The sequence below is a fragment of the Cryptotermes secundus genome, unplaced genomic scaffold (genome assembly GCF_002891405.2).
Source record: "Cryptotermes secundus unplaced genomic scaffold, Csec_1.0 scaffold2733, whole genome shotgun sequence".
NCBI classification, from domain to species: domain Eukaryota; kingdom Metazoa; phylum Arthropoda; class Insecta; order Blattodea; family Kalotermitidae; genus Cryptotermes; species Cryptotermes secundus.
In genome coordinates, this window is record NW_019742043.1 from 148630 (window position 1) to 173599 (window position 24970).

At 46.1% G+C, this 24970-nt stretch overlaps 1 protein-coding gene across 4 annotated transcripts in view; it reads right to left on the reverse strand.

Moving 5' to 3' along the window:
- LOC111873025 (serine/threonine-protein kinase tousled-like 2) overlaps positions 1-24970 on the reverse strand; it is a 155513-nt gene that overhangs the window by 68830 nt on the left and 61713 nt on the right. For all 4 annotated transcript variants that reach the window (XM_023867386.2, XM_023867383.2, XM_023867384.2 and 1 more), the window contains exon 3: positions 1940-2028. In XM_023867386.2, coding sequence (XP_023723154.1) covers positions 1940-2028 — 89 coding nt within the window. The remainder of the gene's footprint in view (positions 1-1939; positions 2029-24970) is intronic.

Sequence of the window (24970 nt, forward strand, 5' to 3'; positions counted from 1 at the left end):
TATGCTGATGCTTAATTCCTTCCAATTAATACTGTCACGTGTAGGGGTGACTAAGACGCGGATATGAATTGGTGAATGGGTACACTGGCTCTTCACTAGGCGTAACTACAATCGGTTCTTACACTCTCAAGATCACTGTAACTGGAGCTCATAAAGTCATCAGTGTTTGTTAACACTTCACGGCTGAATCCTCACAACTCCTTTCAGTAACGGCTTCTCTGCTATGATTGACTGCAAACGACCTTCGGTATCCCCTACAAACCTTCGGCACGGACCTATTATTGCAGACGTGTTTCCACTTCTGTTGCTTAGCACTGGATATGGCGCGGGTCACACTGAAAACAGTTGTCACCAGAATAGTTGCGTAACCTAACAACGGACCGTTTACCAAGAATCTGCCTCCGCGGGAACATGTTTACCAACCCGTTGCCTAGCACTGGCTGTACATACAACAATATTTTCTTCGGTTTAGTCTTCAAGTCAACTACTCCCCAAATAATCCATTAACCTGGGCTTCACTGTAGAAAATGAGAAGGTGCAAAAAGATGAAGTCCCTGAAGGCGTATGGGAGAGTGGGCGTATAGATCCACAGTTTCTTGACATCTGTATTAGCTGGAGAAATTGAGATGTATCAATGACGTAGGGGAATGGCTGGCTATTCCCATAAGGTAAACCGTTAAAGCTGTCCCTGTGCTTAACTAATTAAACGCAGCGCCATAAAGGCAATGGAAGAGTGGATGTATAGCTCCACTATTACTGACCTCGGCACTAGATGTAGATGAATGACCAGCTTCATGCCCCGACCGTTTTACCCCCGAGGATAAAGCCCCCGACAGCTACTGGATAGGAGGCTAGGGACCCAGAGGCGGTCTGGACACTGGAGGAGAGAAAAATCTCCTGCCCCTACCGAGAACAGAATCCCGGCCGTACAGCTTGTTGCCCGCCGCTTTATCGACTGAGCTAGCCCGGCTCCCGATCGTTATTCCAAAATTAATTTCAAATTAGTCTATGTAAAAGGTAAAGTTATCCCTGTAACAGGCCGCGGAGGCCCATTGGGTTGTGAGACGTAGAGGCTCCCACATTTTCTAAACAATCGGCTCACAGATGGCGGTGAGGGTGTCAGCCTTAAGCGCCGGCCGCCCTTTAACCCACAGAAAGATTCCTGGTATTCATTTCTGTTAGAGGCTGAGTCGACCTGAGGGCCACAGTGCGACTGGAAGGATTAAGTAACTTAAAAAATTCAATGGTCTCACCGGGAATCAAACCCGCGACCTTCCGGCTTGTAGCACAGTGCCTCAACCAACTACGTTACCGCGTGCCACGTACATAAAATTCAAACCTGAGAATACGAAACACATACAAAGAAAATGCATGTTAATGCTGACTGGTTACGTCATTAGTAACCTCCTTTTTGCAGAGACAGGAAGTGCAGCTGCATGGAATGTTATGACAGCTGAGCAGTCAGACTGTGTGCCGATCGCCCCTACAGGGGTGCGTAGTCGCCGCAGATTTTATAAACACTGGTCCAACTACTGACTGCGGGCTGAACTAACTTCATGGAGCTGAGCATTTCTTCTTGAGAAGCCACCAGTCATGCAGCTACTCAAGAATATCCCTAAACTTAATGAACCCGAAGGTTCACTAACGTTTTCACAAGAGGTCCTCACTGGTCCCTATCCTGAACCAAATCAATCCAGTCCACACCATCCAATTCTATCTCTCTAATATCAATTTTAATATTATCCACCCACCTACGTCTTGGTCTTCCTAGTGGTCTCTTTCCTTCTGACTTTCCCACCATTATCCTATATGCATTCTTCTTACCTATAAAAGTCAACAGCTGTTGCCTAATAAACCGCCATCAACTGAACAAATCTCAACGGAGGAAATGTGACTGCCCATTTTCATACAAAATTCAGAACAAGATGACGCAACGTACCCTGGTTCCGAGAAAGCGTGCCTCTAGCAGTTCCTGTTTCCTGGGGTCCAGGGCCGGCTGGAAGTGCTCCATCTTCACGCCAGCACCTCCTGCGAACAAAAATCACACAATGTAGCTTTAGCCAATCAGCTGATCGCCACGGCATCACGCATCTTCGTGCTGAGGATCGAACAAATAGCCTCCAGACACGGGGACGCAGCTGTAGTCGCAGATGGGTCTCAGATTTTGGCATGAGATTTGGCACGTGGAATGTAAAGAGTCTCTATAAACCAGGTTCACTGACAACAGTTGCAAGAAAAACAGCAGAGTAGAAGTTTGATTTAGTGGGAGTACAAGGCAGCTTACACTGAACCTGCAGCGAAGTGCGCAGAGAGTTCTGGTGCGAAATCCAGTAGGGATGCATGGGCGTAGAAGGGACAATAATATTAAAATGATTATAACAACTGGATGGCAAGGTATGGACTGAATTCATCTCGCTCAAGATAGAAACCAGTTGTGGGCTCTTGTGAACAAGGTAATGAACTGCATAAACAGACCACTTCCTGAGAAGCTAACAGTTCCCAAGCCATTCAATAAATTCCCGGCATTCTGTGAAACCAAATATTCATTGCCGCATTCACAAGAGTCTGTCTACTGGTCAGTATCGCATGCGAGAAGACTTCAGTCCTCAACCACCGATTCAATTTCTTCAAGTTACACTTTAATATTAACCTCTCATGCACGCTCAGGCCCACGAAGTGGCAATTTCCCTCAGGTTTCCCCACCAAAATATTATTTATAAGCATTCAGTATCCCTTCGGTTGCCGCATGCCCCATCCATTTAACCTTCACAGGTTTCATCATCCTAATAATGTCTGCAGATAAAAAGAAGGTACAGGTATCCGTGTCACAGGCCATGAAGGCCCATAGGATTGTGAGACGTCGACGCTCCCACATTTTCTTGATAATCGGCTCACAGATGGAGGTCAGGTTGTCAGCCTTACGCGCCGGCCACACTTTACCCCCAGGAAGATTCCTAGTATTCATTTCTGTTAGAGTCTGAGTCTGGAAGGATTAGGTCAGCTGAAAAATCCAATGACATCATCGGGAATGAAACCCGAGACCTTTCAGCTTGTATCAGTGCCTCAACCAAGTACGCTTCTGGGTGCCCACCAATTATGTCTGGAGATGAGTACAAATTATGAAGCTCTCCATTATGAAATTTTCCCCTCCTTCCTTGAAATACTGTGTGAGTTTGTCTGCTTGGTGGGAGGAGCTCACAGCCTGCACTTCTGAAGAAAAAATAAAATAAGCATTTCAAAGCAAATACATCACATATTAACATAAAAATTAGAAGCGTTTTTACAAAAAACATTCTCAAGTCCTGAATCCTGCAAGGAGTCCGATAATATCAGTCTTACAAGGCTTAAACGTTAAGTTTCTAAGCAAATTTTCTGACTGCCCTTCTTTAGAATATCAATTCGCCTCCAGCTTGAAACCGATGCTGACGGGGTCCATGCATCACAACGCTTCCAGTCGACATGAAAGTGACTGCCTAAGGGCTGCAATTCCAAGCACCTAATTTCGAATTATCATTTTTCTGTCTGGCTTACCACGACACCCCAAGAACGAGCCACTGTGGAGACAATTATGAACTTTTCGGATTCCGCAAGAACAGGAAACTCAAACAGCCTATCAAGAGCTGCTATCTCAGTGACGTGTGCAATACATTAATGGAGGTGTCAGCCTTGTAACCTATTAGGCAATAAACATACCCACAAGCTGCACGTTTTGCAACACTGTACATTAAGAAGACAGATTAAACGTAGCATTATGACAGTGTATTCCAAAAACTTCAAAACAACAGAACTTGGAAAGTGTGTTCCAACCTGGAATATCCATTTTCCGAACACGAAGAACTTTATCCAATTCCGTGACACACCGTCTTTTGCCGTACGACAATCTGAATTCGTAACAAACTTAAGCACGTGCTCATTTAATAAGGGAGTGATCGCGAACGAGTGATACATCAATGCAACATGATGCTGAAATACGTATAATATTCGTTCTCAGAGTTCTCCATTGTGGGGCCATCTACAGGGCACTGTTGAAGTAACAGTGGAAAACTCGCTTACGGTCTTCGGGATTACAGAGTCTGTATTAGGTCCATTCATTTATTCATCAATGGCTGTAAAGCACTTCGTTGGGCCCCGGCCTCTCCTCCAGTAGAACTCACAGGACGAGTGATCAGCCCGTCGCAAGGCCGCTATCTACACAGAGGGCAACACAGACACAGAACAAGGCAGCGTCTACACGAGCGCACAAAATGCGTCCGTTGCAACGAACGTACTTTGCTGAGGACACCGCACAGTTGCAGAATGCGGTCTTTAGTTTCATTGCAGACAAAAACTACGCACCGCATTCTGCAACTGTGCGGTATCCTCAGCAAAGTACGTTGGTTGCAACGGACGCATTTTGTGAGCTCGTGTAGACGCTGCCTAAATGCACATACAGACATCCAAGCCTTTAAGTTGGATTCGAACCCACGATTGCACGTTCGAGAGAGCGAAAGCAGTTCATGACTTTGACCGCGCGGCCATTGTGATGGGTACCTGTCTTTGGCCCACCGTCTAACGTTACGAAGGAACAAAGCATTTCAGAAATTGGATGTTTGTGTCTGCAGTTCAAAGGGAGGCACTCAGTTGATTCAGACATTGAGATCACCTCTTCCTATTGGGCACGACGGAGTAGGCGCATCCCACTCTCGCACGCGGACGGAAACAGATCCGATTTCCGGAACGCTGTGTTGCTTCAAAATACGAGCCCGCGAACTCTGCAATCCCAGAGTAATTAGCCTCAGTCATAGCTCTTCAGAACAAAATGAATTCGGTGTCGTGCCACGTATCTGGGTGATGTTTGTGGCGGAAGTAACTGGCCATATCGTCAAATAAACTACGAGTATAAATAAGTAAATAAATAAATCAGGCCGTCGAACCCCACAGTGCAGTGAGACGTCGAGGCTCCCACATTTTCCAGACAGTCGGCTCACACATGGCGGTGAGATTGTCAGCCTTACGCGCCGGCCGCCCTTTACCCCCCATGAAGATTCCTGGTACTCATTTCTGTTATAGGCTTAGTCGACCACAGAGCCATAGAGCGGCTGGAAGGATTTAAGTACATTAAAAAACACCTCATCGGGACTTCAACCAGCGACCTTCCTACTTATAACGCAGTGCCTCAACCAACTATGCTACCGCGTGATAAATACATAAATGAATAAATAAAGACGCCCCAGGCGAGAGTAATATTCAACTACCAACAAAACGTCCTGACTTTATGGAGATAAAGAATGAAAATATATTCACAGAATTGGCTCAAACAAAGTTATACACTGAAAGGCGTGAGAACTGAAACTGAAACACAGGGAGGCTGCAGGGAGAGGATGATCCACAGATATGGAGTACAGGAACGGAGAACCCCAAAGAAGAGGAACAGGTAGCGCTGCGGTGCGGAGAGGCTGCAAGCACGTGCTGAAGTGGGCAATGCAACCGATTCTTAGTACAGAGCAAGAACACGGGCGCCGCAAGGGGACTGAAACAGGAAGCAAGGAATTTGAAGGAAGTAGACTGAAATGAGAAGAAAGGAATTTTAGGGAAAGATTCCCGGGTATAATGGAAGACGAACATGCTGAAACGAATTTTAAAGAAAGAAGATGAAGGAAGGAATGCGAAAGGGACTTTAGTGCTAAGAAATGTTCGACGGAAAGATCTGATTTCTAGCATTTTATGGAACCCGAAGGTTCCTTACTGTGTTCACAAGAGCCCTCCACTGGTCACTATCCTCAGCCACATCAATCTAATCCATACCATCCCGTCCTATCTCTCTAAGATCCATTTTAATATTGTCCACCCACCTACGTCTCGGTCTTCCCAGTGGTCTCCTTAATTCAGGCTTTCCCACCAATATCCTATATGCATTCGTCCTCTCCCCCATTCGTACTACATGCCCTGCCCACCTCAACCTCCTTGACTTGATCATTCTAATTATACTTGGAGAAGAGTACAAGTTATGACGCTCCTCATTACGAAAGATCTGACAGAAAGGAATTTATAGGAAAGACACTCCACTATAGTGGAAGGTGCTTTCACATGTACGAATGAGTATGAACGGGTTTTGGTTTGGAGATCGGATTTATTGACCACTTACAGATCACAACTACATGTAACTATAGCGCTATCGCTAATTTACACACTGAGCAGTACACTACAGCATGCACTAGGACTTCTCAGTCTGTTGTGTCTTCACCAACCGCTGTCTGGTAACGGTTTCCAACGCCGTGCTTCTTCATCTTCCGTGTTCATGTCCTTACTGGCCGACGACTGTTACGTAATTAAACTCCACATTTGTCATACTTCTAACACATGGGCATGAAGCGCACAGAGAAAGCCCCTTCCCATTTAGTCCACTCGTGAAATCTGTTGCTTAGCAACGGGCGTTGTTTACGAAGTCATTACTTAGCAACGGGTTTACATGGTACAGTTATTGTCAGGAAACGGGCTGGAATGTAAAGATAGAACTTGAAGGGAAGATTAGAAGTGAAATAAATGGGATTTAGGGAAGGGGGCTGGAATGGGAAGCAATAATACGGAGGAAAGGGAATAGAAAGGGATTTGAGCGAAATATGCTAGAAAATATTAAAAGGAATTTAAATGAGAGGGGTGAACAAGACAGCATGGAAAATACCCAAACAGGAATATGACACAGAAGATTAAAAGTAGTCTGCAAATGTAGAATCCAGAGAAAAAAATGCTGCGTCAATACCAATATTTAGAGAGAACGAGAGAACATAAAGCACCGAGAGGACCTCATTTTTTCAGACAACTGGGAGAAATGGGTTAAAAGGGCCGATCTAACACAGCGCATACGAGTTTATACAGGAATGCAAAGGGAAGGACCGCCAGTTGTGGAGTACAAGACCACATGATACAGGAAATGGTTAAACCCCACGGCGAAGACCCAGTGTCTTAATCATTTAGATGACAGTGGTTAGAATATTCACCACTCGCTTAACATTAAAGTAGTTTTGAGTTGTACTCACACAGTACATGGGGCACACTGTAACGCAGATGGTTGGGGCTCTATGCTACAAGCAGGAAGGTCGCGGGTTTCATTCACGATGTCACTGGGTTTTTCAATTGACCTAATCCTTCCAGCCGCACTATGGTCCTGGGTTAGACTCAGCCTCTAACAGAAATGAGTACCAGGAATATTCCTGGGGGTAACGGGCGACCGGCCGGCCATCTGTCAGCCGATTGCCTAGAGAAACCTCGACGTCTCCTCCACGGCCTGTTACAGGGATACATCTACTCAGAGTGCACTCGTACACTCAGTACACAGTATTCACCTTGTGGTCTAGCCGTGAGGCAGGAACTGAATGTTTCAATATTCAGATTAATGACTTGTCTCGAGGGGTGGTACTTACGTAGGAAATATTCCGCTTGGCGAGTACATCCAGCAGAGGCCATAACGTTTGTTCCACACGCACGCGAAACGGACAAATCGTGCGTTCTGACAACGAGCAGGCTGGGTTCGCGAGGGACTTGTGCGGTGATAACAAGTGGCTGGCCCACACAGCACGCAGTGTCGCATCGCTCACTGCAGCGTACCAAAACGGCTCTCCACTGGAGGCATGAGAGACGTAGTTCATGCATTGCCAGACCCAGTTAAACAAGGCAACGCTGTTCCTCTGCTTAATTACTTAAGCACTACGCCATCAAGACATACGAGGGGAGTGGAGGCACCTTGGTACTAGATGGAGGTGAGTGGTAAGTTTCACGCCCCTGACGCTTTACCCCCGCCGAGGAAAGAGCCCCAGGTATTCACTCGATAGGAAGCTGGGTGGGTCCCTGAGCCGGTCTAGACCAAACACAGGTAGAGAAGATATTGTCAAGTGTAGGGGAGTCTGTGTGTGACTTATAAGACGGGGTTTTTGATTGGGTACATTGATGCCTTATTCGCATAACTCGGAACTACAGGCAATACAACGCTATAGCTGATCTGCGCTTTACAGTTCACCGTTACACACGCATTATGGTTCTCAGTCTTCACTAGTCGTGTCCTGGCAACGGATTTGTAATACTCTCACTGTCACTTCGAATCACACATGAGTCTTCTTTGCACCGCCTACTTCGTATCTTGTCATTTCTCGTCAGTCACCTTCGACTGACATCTCCAGAACTTTACAACAACTCCCTCTATATGAACTCGTCTTCAGCTGCGCTCTCTCGACTTCTGACAACTGACTCTTCTCAAGTTAACCCTTCTTTATAACCACTTTGCACGGACCACGCATAATACACAGCCTGTACTGTTTAGGAGAGGTGTACTCATCCGTTGCCTAGCAATGGATGCCCTATTGTACGCGTTTGCTTCCGCGCGAATGTGTCTGCCGAGTCGTTGCCTAGCAACGGGTATACGTCACAATACACAAAACAATTCTTGACAACTTTCTATTGTACAATTTGTTTCTTTACATAAAATAGACATGTTAGAAATAACAAAGTCAAGTTTATTATATCCGATAACACATACTTCGGGGTGATTTTCGCTGGAATACGAAGGAACAACAACAACCCACTTTCATTCAGTCGTATTCGGCAGGGCCGACAACAACTTAATTCTGAAAGTGAGTAGTCGCCACACGCATTCAGTAAAATATAATGCGAAACCGCAAGGCTTTATCAGTTTCTTTCGATAACGACTGAAATGTGTTGTCTCCTTGTTAAATCGGGCGCGCCGATAACAAAGCCAGCAGTCGAGAAGTTGTGACATGCGGAGTTCTTTCTATGCTCTATTCCTTTTGCATGTTAGACACACAAACGTACCTACCACTGTCACACGGTTTGTTACTGACAGCATTCATGAGAACATTTATTTTCCAACAAAACATACTTTATCACATTAAGGGCGACAGACAAACGAAAAGAACAAAACAAAATGAACGCAATGTTCGCGTGACGAGGGGGAAATTATTTTTGTGTCTAGATCGGGGAATCAGAATATCAGAATTAATTTAAAAAGACAGGATCTCTTTCGCGTTGCTAAAACCGCGCTAACTACAGGTACTGTACGCTAACTGGTCAAAAGCAAAAGGTGAAAAAATAGGTGTCCATATAAAACTAAAAACGACGCCGACGCCGACGCCTGATAGGACGCGGCGTCCAAAATTGCCCCTGACGATGATCATGAGATAGGTTACGATGACAATAATGATCATCCAGAGGCAGGATGCGCCTGTAAGATCTGTACACAGAACTACAGACCTATGCCACCCTACACACTTCAGAGTGCCTGAAGTGCCGTATATTTGAGGGCGGCGTCATCATCACGTAGTGACGTGCATCGATACGTCATAAACACGTCACTATATTCCAATTTCTACATACAATGGGAACCGCGTTCGCCTCTCCGGAGATCTTGTTGAACCCACAGGGGCGCTTCTCCTGTAAGGTCGCCTACTCACGGTACCGTGTTCCCTCGCACGGGTTGCACAGAGAATAATGCGAGACTTGAGGTCATCACGAGGAGCCGGGATAGCACAGTCGGTACAGCCACTGGCTACGGACTGGACGACGGAGAAGTCGGAGTTCGAGTCCCAGCCAGCAACCTATCCAGTGGGTACTGGGGGCTCTTTCCCGGGGCGTGAAACTGACCACTCACCTGCAACTAGTGGATCTGTAAGTTCATTTCCCCCATACGCCTTCATGGCGTAGCGCTTAATTAGTCAAGCACAGGGACAGCTTTACCTTTACCTTGAGGTTCTGATGGCGATGAATATGAAGATTACTGTCGTCTGGAATATGACGCCGTGTAGTCTGCTACAATGTACCAACGTAGCGGGGAAAACTGCTGCTTCCATTCTCAGGGTGGAAGAGTAAGCCGTGCAGAAGGGTACAGAAGGAATGGAAACAGAGCTGCGCCCGAGCGAATTGAAGGCGGTGGGTTCTTAAGAAGGCAGGGCGATACATGCGAAGGGAAACGAGATTAAGGTAGGCCGCACACCGGCATGCGTCAAGACATGTAACAATCAAGACACGATGTCTCCGACATGACGCAAAGAAAGGAGCACGGTTGAAACGAATGAGATTTTGAAAACCGCCGCACACCGGCTTGAGTCATGATGCTGACGAATCACGGATGAAGCAAGACTGCGTCTTTTGTTCCATGTCTTGATGCAGTTGGTGTGCGGCCGCCCTAAGAGAGACAAAATATCTTACCATCATGCCCCAACCGCGATGCCTGTGGCGATGGGGGGGGGGCATCGAACCAACACTGCTCGATCCTGCACCTCGTTGTCACTATACTGACTGACACTGGTTATCAACATTTGTCTAATTCTGATGTGGCAAGGAAACAGAGTTCTACAGCATCACAATATCCTTTCTCATTACTTTCGAACAAAATGACAGGTTTTCTTTCCACCAGAGGACACCCCACTATGGTTCACTTCGAGTTCCGGTAGGGTCAAGAATTTTCTCTTCTCCACGTCGTACAAACCGGCTCCTTGTCCATCCAATCTATCCAATGGGTACCGGGGGCTCTTTCGCCGCGGGTAAAGCTGACCACTCACCTCCAGCTAGTGCCGAGCTCAAGAAAATGTGGATCTACACACCCACTCCCCCATATGCCTTAATGGCTCAGTGCTTAATTAGTTAAGCACAGGCACAACTTTAGAGCTTCCTTCATGTTTCTATTATTCTATTGTATATATTCTACAGCGAACAGTGAAAAGAGTCTTAAAGTACTTAAACTAAGTTTGTACAGTTAATTCTGTGGCTACCGCTTGGAAAAAAATCCTGGTGGGGCCTCTATACCCCATCCTTAAAGTTTCAATCTTCTACTTCGAATAATAAGAACATGGCCACTGTGCAGCAACACTAGGACCAGCACACAAAATCAATACATCACAAACCTATACGGCCCGAAGAATACTATCTTCTGCGATATAACGCCGTGTAGTCCGTTCAGAGTCAAGCGACGTTTCGGAGGGACATCGCCTCCATCTTCACTGTCGAATAAGGCGGGCAAGACACCAGTGTGAAAGCAGATGGCAAGCCGAATGGCCTCTGCCATGAATGAATTAATGGGGCCTTCTTGGCCCTTGCACCGCGACCACAGTGAGGCCACACTCCTTTAAGACTCCATGTTGGCCCCATGGAATATCTGTTGGCCATGCCTGCCATCTACAGTCACGCCACTTAATTCATATAACACTGTCAAACGGAACGTGCGACACGGATATCGCGTCCGTATTTTCTAGTTTACAAAATGCGAGCCAACAATCTACTTAACTGTAAAGATCACACACACACTGCGCTAGTCAGGGGAGTCCATGCGGCAAGCAAGCGAATAATTCATGGTGTGTCGCTTTCCTGCTGAATAGAGACAACCACACGGACCCCATATACACATCACAGAAAGACACGAGGAAATGCAGACGATAGAAGGGGAGAAGATAACAAAGAAGCAGAAAGGAATGGCCGATGGAACTCTCATGACAAATCTTTACACACCCTGTATATAACACCACATAACGGGAACGGGTGGGGGAGAAACTCAGAGATGAAATAACAGGAAAAATGAAACAAAGAAAAATGAACACGGAAGGGAAACTGGGCACTTTCCTGAAACATCAGAACGGTACCTTCCTGTACAAAAGCTTCCAGGGCTCCAGTCTTTCCGTGCACTGTCGGTACTCCGTGCCCGTCTAGTCTGTCTACATACAATACTAATTGTCATGTGTATGGTGTGACTGCAGACGGGTTTGGATTCATAATTGGATTTACTGAACACTTCGAGATCTGTAACTACAAGTAACTACAGCCCTATCGCTAATTCACACGCTCTGCAGTTCACTACAGCAGACACTAAGTCTTATCAGTGCTTCTGTGCTCGCGTTCTTATCGGCTGTCAACTGTCCCACAACTTACTAAACCCTAGATTTGTCCTGCTTATAACATCTCGGTACGGACCGCACAGAAAACACCGTTCCTGTTGCTGTCAATTGTTGCCTAGCGAAAAGGGCAGAAGACATCAATCCTCTACATAGCAAAGGCCGCTGTACGGTCGCCTATCTCGCGGTCGACGCCTAGCAACGGGTCTACATGCCACAATGTATGTATACATACATAATGGTAAATCTAACTTAAGTATGAAATTCTGGGGTTCTGCATATTCAAAATACTAGCAAAGCACGTTAAAATTCGACGGCTGAACTGACCAGTTCCCGTCTCCATTAACACTTCCACCTGTACACTCTTACGCATTATAACCCTTGAAGGACGCTAGAAAATCAAAACGCTGGCATTAAGCAAACATTCTATGGAATTTAAAAACTTTGGTAAGACAGCCTGATGTTCAGAACGGCATAACAGCAAGAGTTTAGAGCCCCCCCCCCCCAGTAAGGATCAACACTGGGACACCAACTGACGGCAGGTTAATGCCACCCAGCAGGCTGCTATAGCCACAACGCTCTAGGAATATATCAGGGAGGTACTGCTTTCGAATCTCGGCCCTGACACCCACTAGCCTTAGTGAAGACTGTCGTAGCTTTCCTCACGCCTTCAAGTAAATGTTAGGCAGTACCTCCATTAGGCCACAAGCGCTGCCTTCCAAATCCTAATTCATTATTCATGAATAACTATACAAATTGACGCTGAACAATCTAGACACTGAACTGGCAGCACAGATCTTCGGCAGAAAACAGGTTTTTCATATATTGTGGCGTATAGACCCGTTACTAAGAGGCGATTCTGTAAACAACGGCCGTTGCTGGGTAACACCAGTAACATACACGCACGCAACAACAGATGAACGGTGTTTCCTGTGGTCCACGCGGCGCTCGTTTCTCGGCAACGGCTCGGCAAACACGGTCCCGCATAAAAGGACATGAACACAACAATAGAAGAGAGGTGTTTCCTTTGTGCTCCGTGCTGGGATGTTATGAGCAAGGGACAAAGTCAGTTCAGTAGAGTTCTGCGTGGGATGCTGTGAAGAAATGAGTTAGTTGCAAGAGTGCGGAAGTGAAGAAAAGCCCTTATGAGTATAATTCAAGACTGTTATAGTTCCTCTGTTAAAATCCGTTGCCAGGAAACGGCTAGTTGAGAAGTTAATAGACTGAGGACACTAGCCTGTGAGTCAGTGACCTGTAAAGCGTAGTCACGAGTCGTGAGTGTATATGTGGTCAATAAATCCATTCGCCAATCCAAACCCCGTCTATAGTCACACACATACCACGTGAAAAATATATATACGTATACCCTATTCCGTAACAAGCAGTGGAGGCCCATAGAGTTATGAGACGTTGGGTCTCCCACATTTTCTAGACAATCGGATCACAGCGGTGAGATCAGCCTTACAAGCCGGCCACCTTTACCCCAAGGAAGATTCCTGTATGACAATATATAAGAGAAACTGGAGTAAATGGTAAGGGAGCACGACAGTAAAGTAGAAATAAATTCAGATGACCAGTAATTAGTAGAGGTAATAACACCACAACCGGTCACGGTAGCCGAGCGGTCTAAGGCATGTACTGTCTTCGCTCGCTTGGAAACCGGGATCGTGGGTTCGAATCCCACTCAGGGCATGGATATTTAGTTTGTGTGTGTGCGTTTTATGTGTTTGTGTACAGGAAGAGGCCTTGCGACGAGCTGATCACCTGCCCAAGGAATCCTACCGAATGTGTAAGATCTAGAAAAACCAAAGTGAACGGAGTTCATGGGGGTAGGCCTAGGCCCACTGGGGCTGTAGTGCCAATGTGTACAACTAAAATATAACAGTAACTGAGCGGGATACCGGAGCGTAGGGCCAATAAGTCAAACTCCGGGACACAAAACTGTAAACTGTAACCGACATAACGCATTCGTTCATTTATTCATACTGACAGAGCAGGAAAAACTGTAATACCGACTGAAACATCGTCGTTTACTGCTCCGACCTTCTGGTTCTAGAGTAACTAGCTGAGATCAGTCCGCGTTTGCTTCCAACTTAAATGACACTGTCCTGTTTAGGGCAATTCTACAGACATAAGCAGCCTTGGAATAAAAACCTGACGACACGAAGAAGAAACGATTAAGATGAAATCAGGGTGTCCCTTCGCGCTACCACGGCACATATATACAATGAGTGTTCTACAGCTGGCACAGTACACGGTGTGTAATGAAGGCCTGGAAACGTCCCAACACACACCGTGACTCACGCTCAGCGCCTACAAGGACTGGCAACCAACACTACATTCAAGCCTGTTGGGCTGCCACCCTCTCGGGCTCTCCATGTCCCAAGTTCGTTATAATCGGTGAAACATTTACGTTTCTACGACGCTGAAGATTTCTATTGTCTTCCGGGTTGTGACACTGTACAGTCTCGTACCTAATTGCCAACGTTTCACAGAAACTAAATCCCTATTTTTTTAATGCTAGTGGGGTGGGACTAAGTCCCTTGCACTGCGGCCACTTCTGGCCTATTGTACCAGCCCCAGATGATAGGTGAGGGTGATTGTGGAGCAATTGGTGGAATGAAGATTGGCAAGGGAAACCGAAGTACTCGGAGAAAACCTGCCCCAGCGCCACTTTGTCTACCAAAAATTCCACTTGACCAGACACGGGATCGAACCCGGGCCGCCACGGTGGGAAGCCAGCGACTAACCGCTTGAGCTATGGCGCGGCCAACCAAATCCCTAGATGCGCCTAGTTGCAAAACAGTTTGTCAGCATGGTTTTCCTGGGCCCTGCGGCGAAAGAAACGAGGCACGGTGCTGCAGGTATCGACCAAACAGAAAACATTCACCCTCAACTCCCATATTACTTATGTATACATTAAAAAAAATCATGTTTTCTTTCGGACCGTAGAATCGGGTGGCTCGAGCGAACAGCGTCCTAGCATCCTCGGCGTTTTACCCCTTAAGACCCCTTTACTTCCTCCTACACAGAAGCGCTGCAACTGCAAATACAATGACTACGTAACCTTCACATGTTGTATAGTAACCACGGCAATGGCAAGTGTTTACATTGACTGTGACGTAATGTTTTCAATTTCGTTTGCTTTACGATAACTTAGTTGTGCATTCGAGAGTCTACAGATAATGTAGTGCGGCAGTACTACAATTGTATATATGTGAAATTGGAGAAGTAATTTTAATGTGAGAATGCGCTTATCTTTATACAACCTGCCTCACAAGACCTGTGTTCTGTAGGTGACGTGTTCTTCAGTCCAGGAGCCTTGATCAGCAACAAAAATTTCTCAACCCCAGTGCAGATTTTCCTATACGGGAACGCTAGTGTTTACTCAAAATAAAAGTTCACTAATTAAGCAACTCTCCGGCAGCAGAACCAAAGCCTTCCACCTTACAAGATCTGTCGTGAAATAAGACCTCGAGGCGTATTCTTGCAACGTCATTTTATTACTCAGCGACGTAACTACGTCGTACAATTCAACGTAACTACAACACATAATGCTCAACAAGTCGTTTCACAGTCGGTCCTTTCGTGTTAACTCTCACTAGAAGGTCAAATAAGTCAACGTCACATTTCGACTGACGGTCAGTCAGTAAGTCTTGGTGTCGAGCCCCATTTAGGGCCATTTGGCATTCCATCAATTGCTTCACAATCATCATGTCATCTGGACCTAGTGCAATAGGCCAGTAGTGGCCGCAGTACCAGGTGGACTCACGCCAAGGGCTCCTTAGTGACCATGTTTGTCCCATTCTGAACACATACCCGAACCGCTCCGTCCCCTTTCAATTTCGCTACCACATCTGGAATTCTATGCGATTCTCTGAACCCCTTGTTCAGTTTTCATACATACATTTTTTCCCCTTGGCACTACAGCCCCAGTGGGCCTAGGCCTACCTCCATGAACTTCTCCGTTCACTTCGGTTTTTCTAGATCTTACACATTCGGTAGGACTCCTTGGGCGGGTGATCAGCTCGTCGCAAGGCCTCTACCTGTACACAAACACAGAAAAACGCACACACACAAACTAAACATCCATGCCCTGAGTGGGATTCGAACCCACGATCCCGGTTTCCAAGCGAGCGAAGACAGGACATGCCTTAGACCGCTCAGCTACCGTGACCGGCTTTCATACAAACATATCGTCTAAAATACGAGGCATGAAGTCACTCACACGCTTAATAGCAAATGACTTTGATAGTTGATGTGGTGAGATGCACCCAAGGGCGGGGGCTCGAGATCAGTGGCCGAGGCTCCAGGAACAGAGGCAGGAGAGGGGAGAGCTGCTTCAGATTGGCAGAAGTGTCAATCCGATGTCGTTGGTAGCAGGTATTGATTTTGTTACTGTGCATTGGTTCTGCGCGCCATGCTGCATCGCATCTTCGGGTCAATCTGTCACCCAGTAACAAGTTCCTGCTTAACAGGTACCTTCATGGAACCCGAAGGTTCATCACTGTGTTCACAAAATTCCTCCAGTATGTTCAATACTCAGCTAACATCTGTAATCCATATATCTACAAAGACGGTCAATTAAGCTCACCATGAAGAAGTATGGGGAAGTGGAGGTACAGCATGCATTTCTAAAAACGCCAGTATATGGACGTGTCATCAGCCCACTTTGTCCCACGGTGAAGAAACTCCCGTTAGTGAGTGGACAGGACACTGGCTGGGCCATAAACATAGTCCGAACACTTTAAAGGAGGAAGATTCTTGCCGCTGTAGAAAATCGAACCAAAAATTTCCCGGTCGCTCATTCTGTTCACTAGTCACTATACTGAGCCAGAAGGAAAGATACCACTGGGAAGACCAAGGCGTAGGTGGGTAGACAATATTAAAATGGATCTTAGAGAGATCGGATGGGATGGTGTGGATTGGATTGAGCTAGCTCAGGATAGGGACCAGTGGAGGGCTCTTGTGAACACGGTAATGAACCTTCGGGTTCCATAAAATGCTGGGAAATTCTTGCGTAGCTGCACAATTGGCGGCTCCTCCAGAAGGGCTCAGCTCCATGAGTAAGTAAGTAAGTCACTATACAGAGCGAACAACCTCTGCCCCCAAATTAACCCATTCATATCTAATTAATTCTATTTCCATAAAATCCATTTTAATATTGCCCTCACGTCTATGTCTATGCCAAAGAAGTGGTGGTTACCCATCTGGGTTCTGCCCAAATTGGCTGTACACCTATTTCTCCCATACGTGCTACATGCCAAACTCATTTCATTCTTATTAACTGTAGCTCTTTCGTAATTTATTTACTGACTTACGGTGTCAGTAGAGCAGACAACATGCAGCGCCGAGTGGTGGACGAAGCAAATGTGGGCTCGCGGTTCTCACAACGGTCGTTATGAAGAGTTCTATATTCTGCGATATAACGCCCTGTAGTCCTAAGTTAATGGAGATCTCGAAGAGTCATGTCGCCTCCATCCTCAGGGTCGAAGAAACAACCAGTAAACAGAGATCTGCTTACTGGCTGCTCCATATAGGTTTTCTGTTTGGCTCATTCTTCTACCCTAACTATGGAGGCTGCATTCCTCCGAAACGTCGGCTGACTTCAGTCTACATGGCGTTACATTCCAGTAAATCGCACCCTTCAGTCATCGCTGTGGCAGCCTCAAATCAAGCAAACGTATCACTGTGCTTAATGATCATCACGTTATGATGACGGAGGGGTACTGGAGGTAGAGTTCCGCGCATTCTTAACATCTGCATGCCATAAATGATACATGTAGACTTGGCATCTCCCTCCTCTCCCGCGTGTATATTTCGTCTTTCTTTATTTTGAAACAAAAGAAATGCATATCCAAAGAAGGCCTAGGCAATGCCCATCTGGCCCAATCTTTCGTGTCATAACAAACGAGACCCCTGCTGCCACCTGTTGATACTTCAAGCGAACTGTCTCTAAATTTCAACAAACGATATTTCATCAGCAACTATGGGAACGACTAAATGCTAACCATACCGAAACAGAGAGATCCGTGCAGATTTGCACAGTTTTCATGCGTGCTCCTTGCAACACACGCGCAGATGATCATGTATATAAAACGTGTGCGAGTTTACACGCAGTGTAGTTCTACCCAAATACACGGCGTTACAGCCGTGAAGGTAACCATCGTGACACCTCTAAATCTAGTATAAACAAATTACTTATTACACGTTTCGAAATCGTATTACAGCGACAGAATGAAACATATTCGCTTTGAAGCAGTCTCAAGTCACCAAAGGCTTTCTAATTCTTCCTCTTGTGACTACGACTGTGTTCTGGAGGCCACTGTTGACTGTTGAAAAAGAAAGTTAAAAAATGCACTCATATTAATTCTTATTTACTGGAAATCCGTAAGATTTACGAAGAAACATTATTCGACATAAAATGTTTCCATTTTTACCTGCAACTTTTGTTTGAAACGTAAACATTCGGTGAGATGGGCGGAGAAATACTGTACGTCTTCATGTAAAGTCGTCCTTGAACACGTCCGATTTAAATGAACACTGAAATAGCCAGGCAAATTTTCATACAAACAAAATTCCGTGGCCTGTAGTCCGCAAGCGAACTATACCGAGCGACTGCCACTTGTCGGCGAAGTTAGTGCCAACTTTAGCGGGTACAGGGTGTCACGTGGTCAGCGCAACGGATCCCCACGGCCGTTATCTCGGTTTTCTAGACCGCAGCCGCTATTTCCTTGAAATAGCTCCTTAATTATCCTCACGAGGCTGAGTGGACCCCGCTCCTTTTCATAAAATGATCTAAATATTAAATTTCACGAAACTCCGTCAACACGACAGGATCAGTCCTCTTCGCCTCCATTTCTTCGAATCTTGCAAAGAGCGTATAAAATGTCTCTGTGAAAAAAAAATGGATTAAATACGTCACCGCTGCTGCCGTTACCGATAAGGCAGATCTCTGAAGTGTCCCCTTCAACAAGCACGTCGATAGAGCTGGCTCTATTTGAATGCCCTTCACGTTGCGTGATGCAACGTGTATGCATTTCTGATTGCGCTACATTTATCGTCCGCTACTGAAAACGGTGCAACAGGAATCTAAGAAAGTGCTTCATCCCTTCCTTTACGATGCAAGGCTAATGAAGAGACAGATGCCATGAAACGTAAAACTGTCCCTGTGCTCAATTAGTTAAGCATTATGCCATGAAGGAATATGAGGGAGTGGAGATATAGCTCCACTTTTCCTGACCTCGGAACTATATGGGGTTCAGTAGTCAGCTACACGTCCCAGCTGCTTTACACCCTGGGGAAAGATCCCCTATTACCCAATGGATAGGAGGATGGGTAGGCCACAAGAAAGAGCTAATACATCCTTTGAAAATATGGCAAAAGTTAAAATATTTGTGAACGACACTAACAAGTCAAAATGTGATTCAGAAAGAAATTAAGAGGATCTTAAATTCGGGTAATGCTTGCTACCATTCAGTTCTGCTATCTAAAAACGTAAGAATTAAAATACAGAAAATTATAATTCTGGGTGCAGTTTTATATGGGTGTCAAGCTTGGTCTCTCACATTAAGGGAGGAACATAGACTGAGGGTGTTTGAGGACAGGGTGTTGAGGAGAATATTCGGACCTAAGCGGGATGAAGTGACAAGAGACTGAAAAAACTGCATAATGAGGAAGTTCATAACTTGTACACTTCCCCAAATTATAATTCGAATGATTAAGTCAATGAGGATGAAATGTGCCGGGCATGTAGCACGCAAGGGACAGAAGAGAAATGGATACAGTGTTTATGCTGAGGCAAATTTTCGTGTCTTGCCATGTTACACTAACCCCTCATATACCCTGGATCTGAGGATTTCAGTGCGGTGACTGTGAATAGGTCGGTCTTCTGGGACGTAAGATCGTGTAGTTCGGAGACAACCCGACATTTCGGATGAATACGTGTATACTGCACCCTCCTTCAGGGTCGAAGAGTAAGCCAAGCAAGAAACTAGCAGAAGCAGACGGCAACAAGCACGAAGGGGCTGAGGATTCCATGACAGGGGTCGGAAATTGTTATGTATCAGCGTCTTTAAAACAAGCGGCAGGGCGACGCCCGGACACTCAGAAGAGCACCAGGACGCCGACCTCAGCTTCCCTGATTCGCCCACAGGCCTGGATATAGGGCCTTATGAATGCATCACTGTCACAGAGACTCTGTTTCGTTTAGTGGTTGGATAATTAACTTACGCAAAGTTATAAGGAACAGGCCTGCATATGGAAGGACCGGGGCATGGGCAAGGCTATGAAATGACGAACTTAATGAACGCTGTCATGAAGCCGCACATTCAATTCAGACAAGCTCAAGTCAGTTACCGGTGCTTCGCCCTGAACATGCTTCTTCTCCTTACCATATCACAGTACTGTGACAAGTAACAGCCGTTGCTAGGGAACGGTTGTGTGCACGTTGTGTCCCTGGCAACGAAAGAACACGCAATAATGGAAGAGATGTTTTTTGCGCGGCTGGGGCTGGGGTTGTTTAACGAGGACTAGTAGTTCAGTGATTTTTGACCCCTGAGGCTCATCTTAATTGAATGGACGGAATATCCCCATCTGGAGGTAATCTTCAATGAAAGGATTACATGCAGTCTATACACAGATATGATAGATGCCAATATTCTTTAGAACATGTGTTAGAAACTACTCCCTATTCCGAAGTGGGCGTTTGCGCGCCAACATTATGCTAACCTTCTATAAGGCACTGAACAGATCAGTAATGACTTATGCTTGCCCCGCCTGAGAATTAGCGGCGGTCAACCTTACGACCGTTCCAGTGATTAAGCTGCCGTTGTAGCATAAGGTATGTAAGATTTTTTTTATTGCTAGTGGGGTAGGACTAAGTCCCTTTTACTGCGGCCACTTCTGGCCTACTGTACCAGCCCCAGATGATAGGTGAGGGTGATTGTGGAGCAATTATTGGAATGAAGATTGGCAGAGGAAACCGAAGTACTCGGAGAAAACCTGCCCCAGCGCCACTTTGTCCACCACAAATCCCGCTTGACGACACCCGGGATAGAACCCGGGCCGCCGTGGTGGGAAGCCAACGACTAGCCGCTTGAGCTGTGGCGCGGCCTATATGTAAGATAGTAATGAGCTGCTTTGCAAAGCCTGTACTGACAGAGGGAACTGTGCATAAGGAAGAATTTTCAATAATATTGTGACGTGTTATCTTACGCCCATCGCCGCGACAACAGCTACAACCGGAACGCACTTCCCGGCAACGAATACGTGGAAATTGTGGAGTTCCCGCAGACAAATCGTAGCAACGGGAAATATTGCGCTCTCTAAGCAACGGACTGTTGAACCAGCAGGAATAATGCACTTTCGCAGTAATGAGTCAGTCTTAAGACAGTCGACGTCGCGCCCAGATATAGTGGAGGCAGTAACTGTGATAATGCAAGTGGCAATAAGTGTGAAGTGTGTGAGGGTAGAAGTGAAGCACAATAAATATCGCTACACCCTTGACGGTGTGGAGTTATTTGTCGCGTGGCTTACCCAACACGTGACAATTTATTATATACAGAACACAATCAGCGCTATTGACAGCGTCGTTCAATATAACATAAACGACGGTATATTGAACTTGGACCGATTCACGCCTGGACAGCCCACAGCTCAGACCGGAGAGTTTGCTATGGGGTAGCGAGAGCCGGGAACATCGCCACAGTTCCAATGGGTGACGTAACGGCCAACCGCAAACTCGACCGCCTCGGTTTCTCACGTGTGCGGCTATTTTACGTTTCCAGTATCAGAGGCGATCAGAGGCATCCCTGTAGGAGTTTCCCCCTGCATTCTAAATAATGATACATACATAAAGCGACTTCTCTGCGTATGCTTCCAGAACAACCTCCTTACTGCTGTCTAACAGAGCAGGGGTTCTTAATACCGTACAATGAATTAAATTTAAAGGAACGACAAAGAACATCCGAAGATCGTAACAAACACACAGAGAGCGGCAACTGTGTAGGAACATAACAGTCTTTGCCTTGCTTGACCTTTTAGAGACGTGTGTTTGGCCCTGGCGACAAGCGAGCATCGATCGGCCGCAACAAGACATGTCGGCCCGGCGGCCAAGCAACTCCCTCCCCACCCCCCTCCACAACCGTCACTCTCTTTACATATTGGCGAAAATCAGGTCTCCCAGATGTTTAACGGTGAATTCATCTCAACTGATGCTTACGTGGCAGATGAAAGCTATGGGGCGTAGTCTGACAGCTTGCACTCTCTAGCGGGAAACAGTGAAATCTACTTAACGTGCGTCTTTATTTAGACTAATCTTTATACGTACGTCTTGACCGCACATTTAGCTACACGTCCCAGGGTCAGTAGAGCGAGTAGGGAATCGGGGTTCGATTCCCGGCAGGTGCAAGACACTCTTCTCCTCTCCACGGCGAACCCACCGGCTCTGGGGCCCACCCAGCTTCCTAGCCAATGAGTACCGAGGGCAAAGTGGCGGGAGCGTGAAGTTGACCACTCGCCTTCATCTAGTCCCGAAGATACAAGCAGTGGGACTACACCTTCACTCCCCCATACGTCTTCATGACGTGTTGCTTAATTAATCAAGCACAGGGACTTTACCTTTGGCTTCCCAAGGTACAAATGGAAGAGGTTTAAGAAGCGGGTACATTACAACACTGGCTTAGGCAGTCCGGTAACAGCGTCCGTGCAGACGAGCAAATTAGGGAAGGAGAGATGAGAAAGGCGTGTAGCACGCAAGGATGAGAAGAACAGTACACAGTGATTTCGCACTACGTGTAAAACCTGAAGCAATGAGATAGGAGGATATTAAAATTTATCTCAAAAGAACAACGATGCGTTCTGCATTCCTTGCCCATCTCACCGTCCTTGGTTTTATATCCCTAATAATCTATGCTTCAGAGACCTAATTATAAAGCTCTTCATTACGCAAATTTTCTCCACCCTTCTGTCACTTTCTCCATCTTATGTGCAAACACTCTCCTCACCACCCTATTCTCAAGCACAGTCTTTTTCATTCCCTTAATACGACAGACCAAGTTTCGCACCCAATCAAAAAGGCGCTAGAAACTACCGAGCACGACGGCGTGGCCGTAACGGTCTTGATTGGTATGCGGGAAGTGCTCGCTTCGAATTCCGGCCGGGACACCGACTATCCGGACTCAAGCAATGTTGCGATAGTACCTCTATTAGGCTACAACAGCTTCCGTTCCAAATCACGAAGCACTGAACCATTCTACTCCATAAAAAAACAAAAACAAACTCCGTGGTTTTAGTCCGCAAACGAATTATACCGACCGTGCGACCGCCGCTTGTCGGCGAAGTTAGTGCCAAATTTAGAGGATAGAGGGTGTCGCGTGGTCAGCGCAAGGAATCCCCACGGCCGTTAATTTCGGTTTTCTAGACCGGAGCTATTTCCTTGAAATCATCATCATCATCATCATCATCACCATCACTGGCACGACAGCCCTTTGTGGGAGCTGGCCTTCCTCAGGATTGCTTGCCATTCTTCTCCATTCGATGCTACATTCCTCCAGTTCTTTACAACCAAAATTCTTATGTCCTGCCATACACATTCTTACCGTCTCAATCTTGGTCTTCCCACTCTCCTATTTCCTTCTGGTTTAGTATTAAGATTTCCTTGAAATACCTCCTCAGTTATCCTCACGAGGCTGAGTGGACCCCGTTCCAGACCCACTACTTTTCAGAAAATCTGGTAGCGCCAGGAATCGAACCCGGGACCTATGTATGTATCTGTAGCCAGGAACTCTGACAACTAGACCACAGAGGCGGTAATACTACTATATAAAGTCTAGTTATTGAAAGCGCCACAGAACAGTCAAAATAGCAGTTTCGTGTACTTTAATTTGTATGTTTTTAAACAGCGGACGAAAAGACAAAAATGAGGGAAACAAAGCTAAATAAATAAGACAAACAGAAGGATTCGGTGATGCACGAAATCCAAACGCAACTGCCATCTCGTACTGACAGTGCTCTGCAGCCTTTTGCATTCGAAGCAGTGCCTCCAGCTACGGCTGCCCGCAGTGTCCCGTAGCCTCTCCCCCAGCCCACGCGTATTCAGCCGCACGGCATCACTGTGCGTACGAATACATTTCAAACATGGCCAATGGTGATAAGTCGCCAAACTGACCGCACAGGAACATGGCGCTTACGCGACGTCATGAATACACGGCTTAGACCGTTTATTTTTATACTCGCTTATTAATTCTTTAAATCGCAGCGGTGACTATACGTACCACCTGATTTAACTTTATACAGTAAACCCTTGCTAATCCGGATCGAAAAATGACAAATGTGGCTCACGGTTGAGTACATACTTTAAGAGACACAGGGCATTTAGGGAGGCAGATGAGTCACTGGTCTGTTCAGACAAAACTTGACAGTTTCCTCAAACCTGCGTCATTACGTTCAGAAACAAGTGCAACTTCTGAGTCTTCTGTCGGCGAATAAATGTACCGTCTTTTTATGGGTTTTTAATTCAAGGCCCTGCAGTGATGTTTTATTTATTTATTTTCATCAGCACAACTTATAGCATTAAATTTTCCGTTTGTGTTCTAAGATTTCTTTGTCTTTTAGGGACACTTTTTGCTTCACTAATCCGTATTAACGCCGAATTCTGACGACCTCCCCCGCAATTACTCCGGATAAGCGAATGTATACTGCACACTTAAGTTTACTGACTAAACAAAGAGGATAAATGCCGAACTGAATTGAAGAGCAAGTGTTCCATATGACGCCCACAATAAACAGCGACAATTGCCCTAAACAGCACCGATCTCTGTGATGGCCCTGTTCTCTGCGTTGTACGGACTGGACCTTTAAATGCTATGGTAAACTTCAGACCTGGAGAGGTTAACAATGGAAGTCCTTTAATCTATTGACGCGGTCGGCTTGTTAACCCGTTACAGATAACTGACGAGGTTGGCTTGCGGTCTGTAGGTGCTGACTTCGAATCTCAGATAGATAGACATATGCATGGACTGAAAACAGACAGGCAGGCACTTCAGGACTATTTCATCGTGCGTTTCGGCCTATTCTATTAGTTCGGGCTCTAGTCTAAT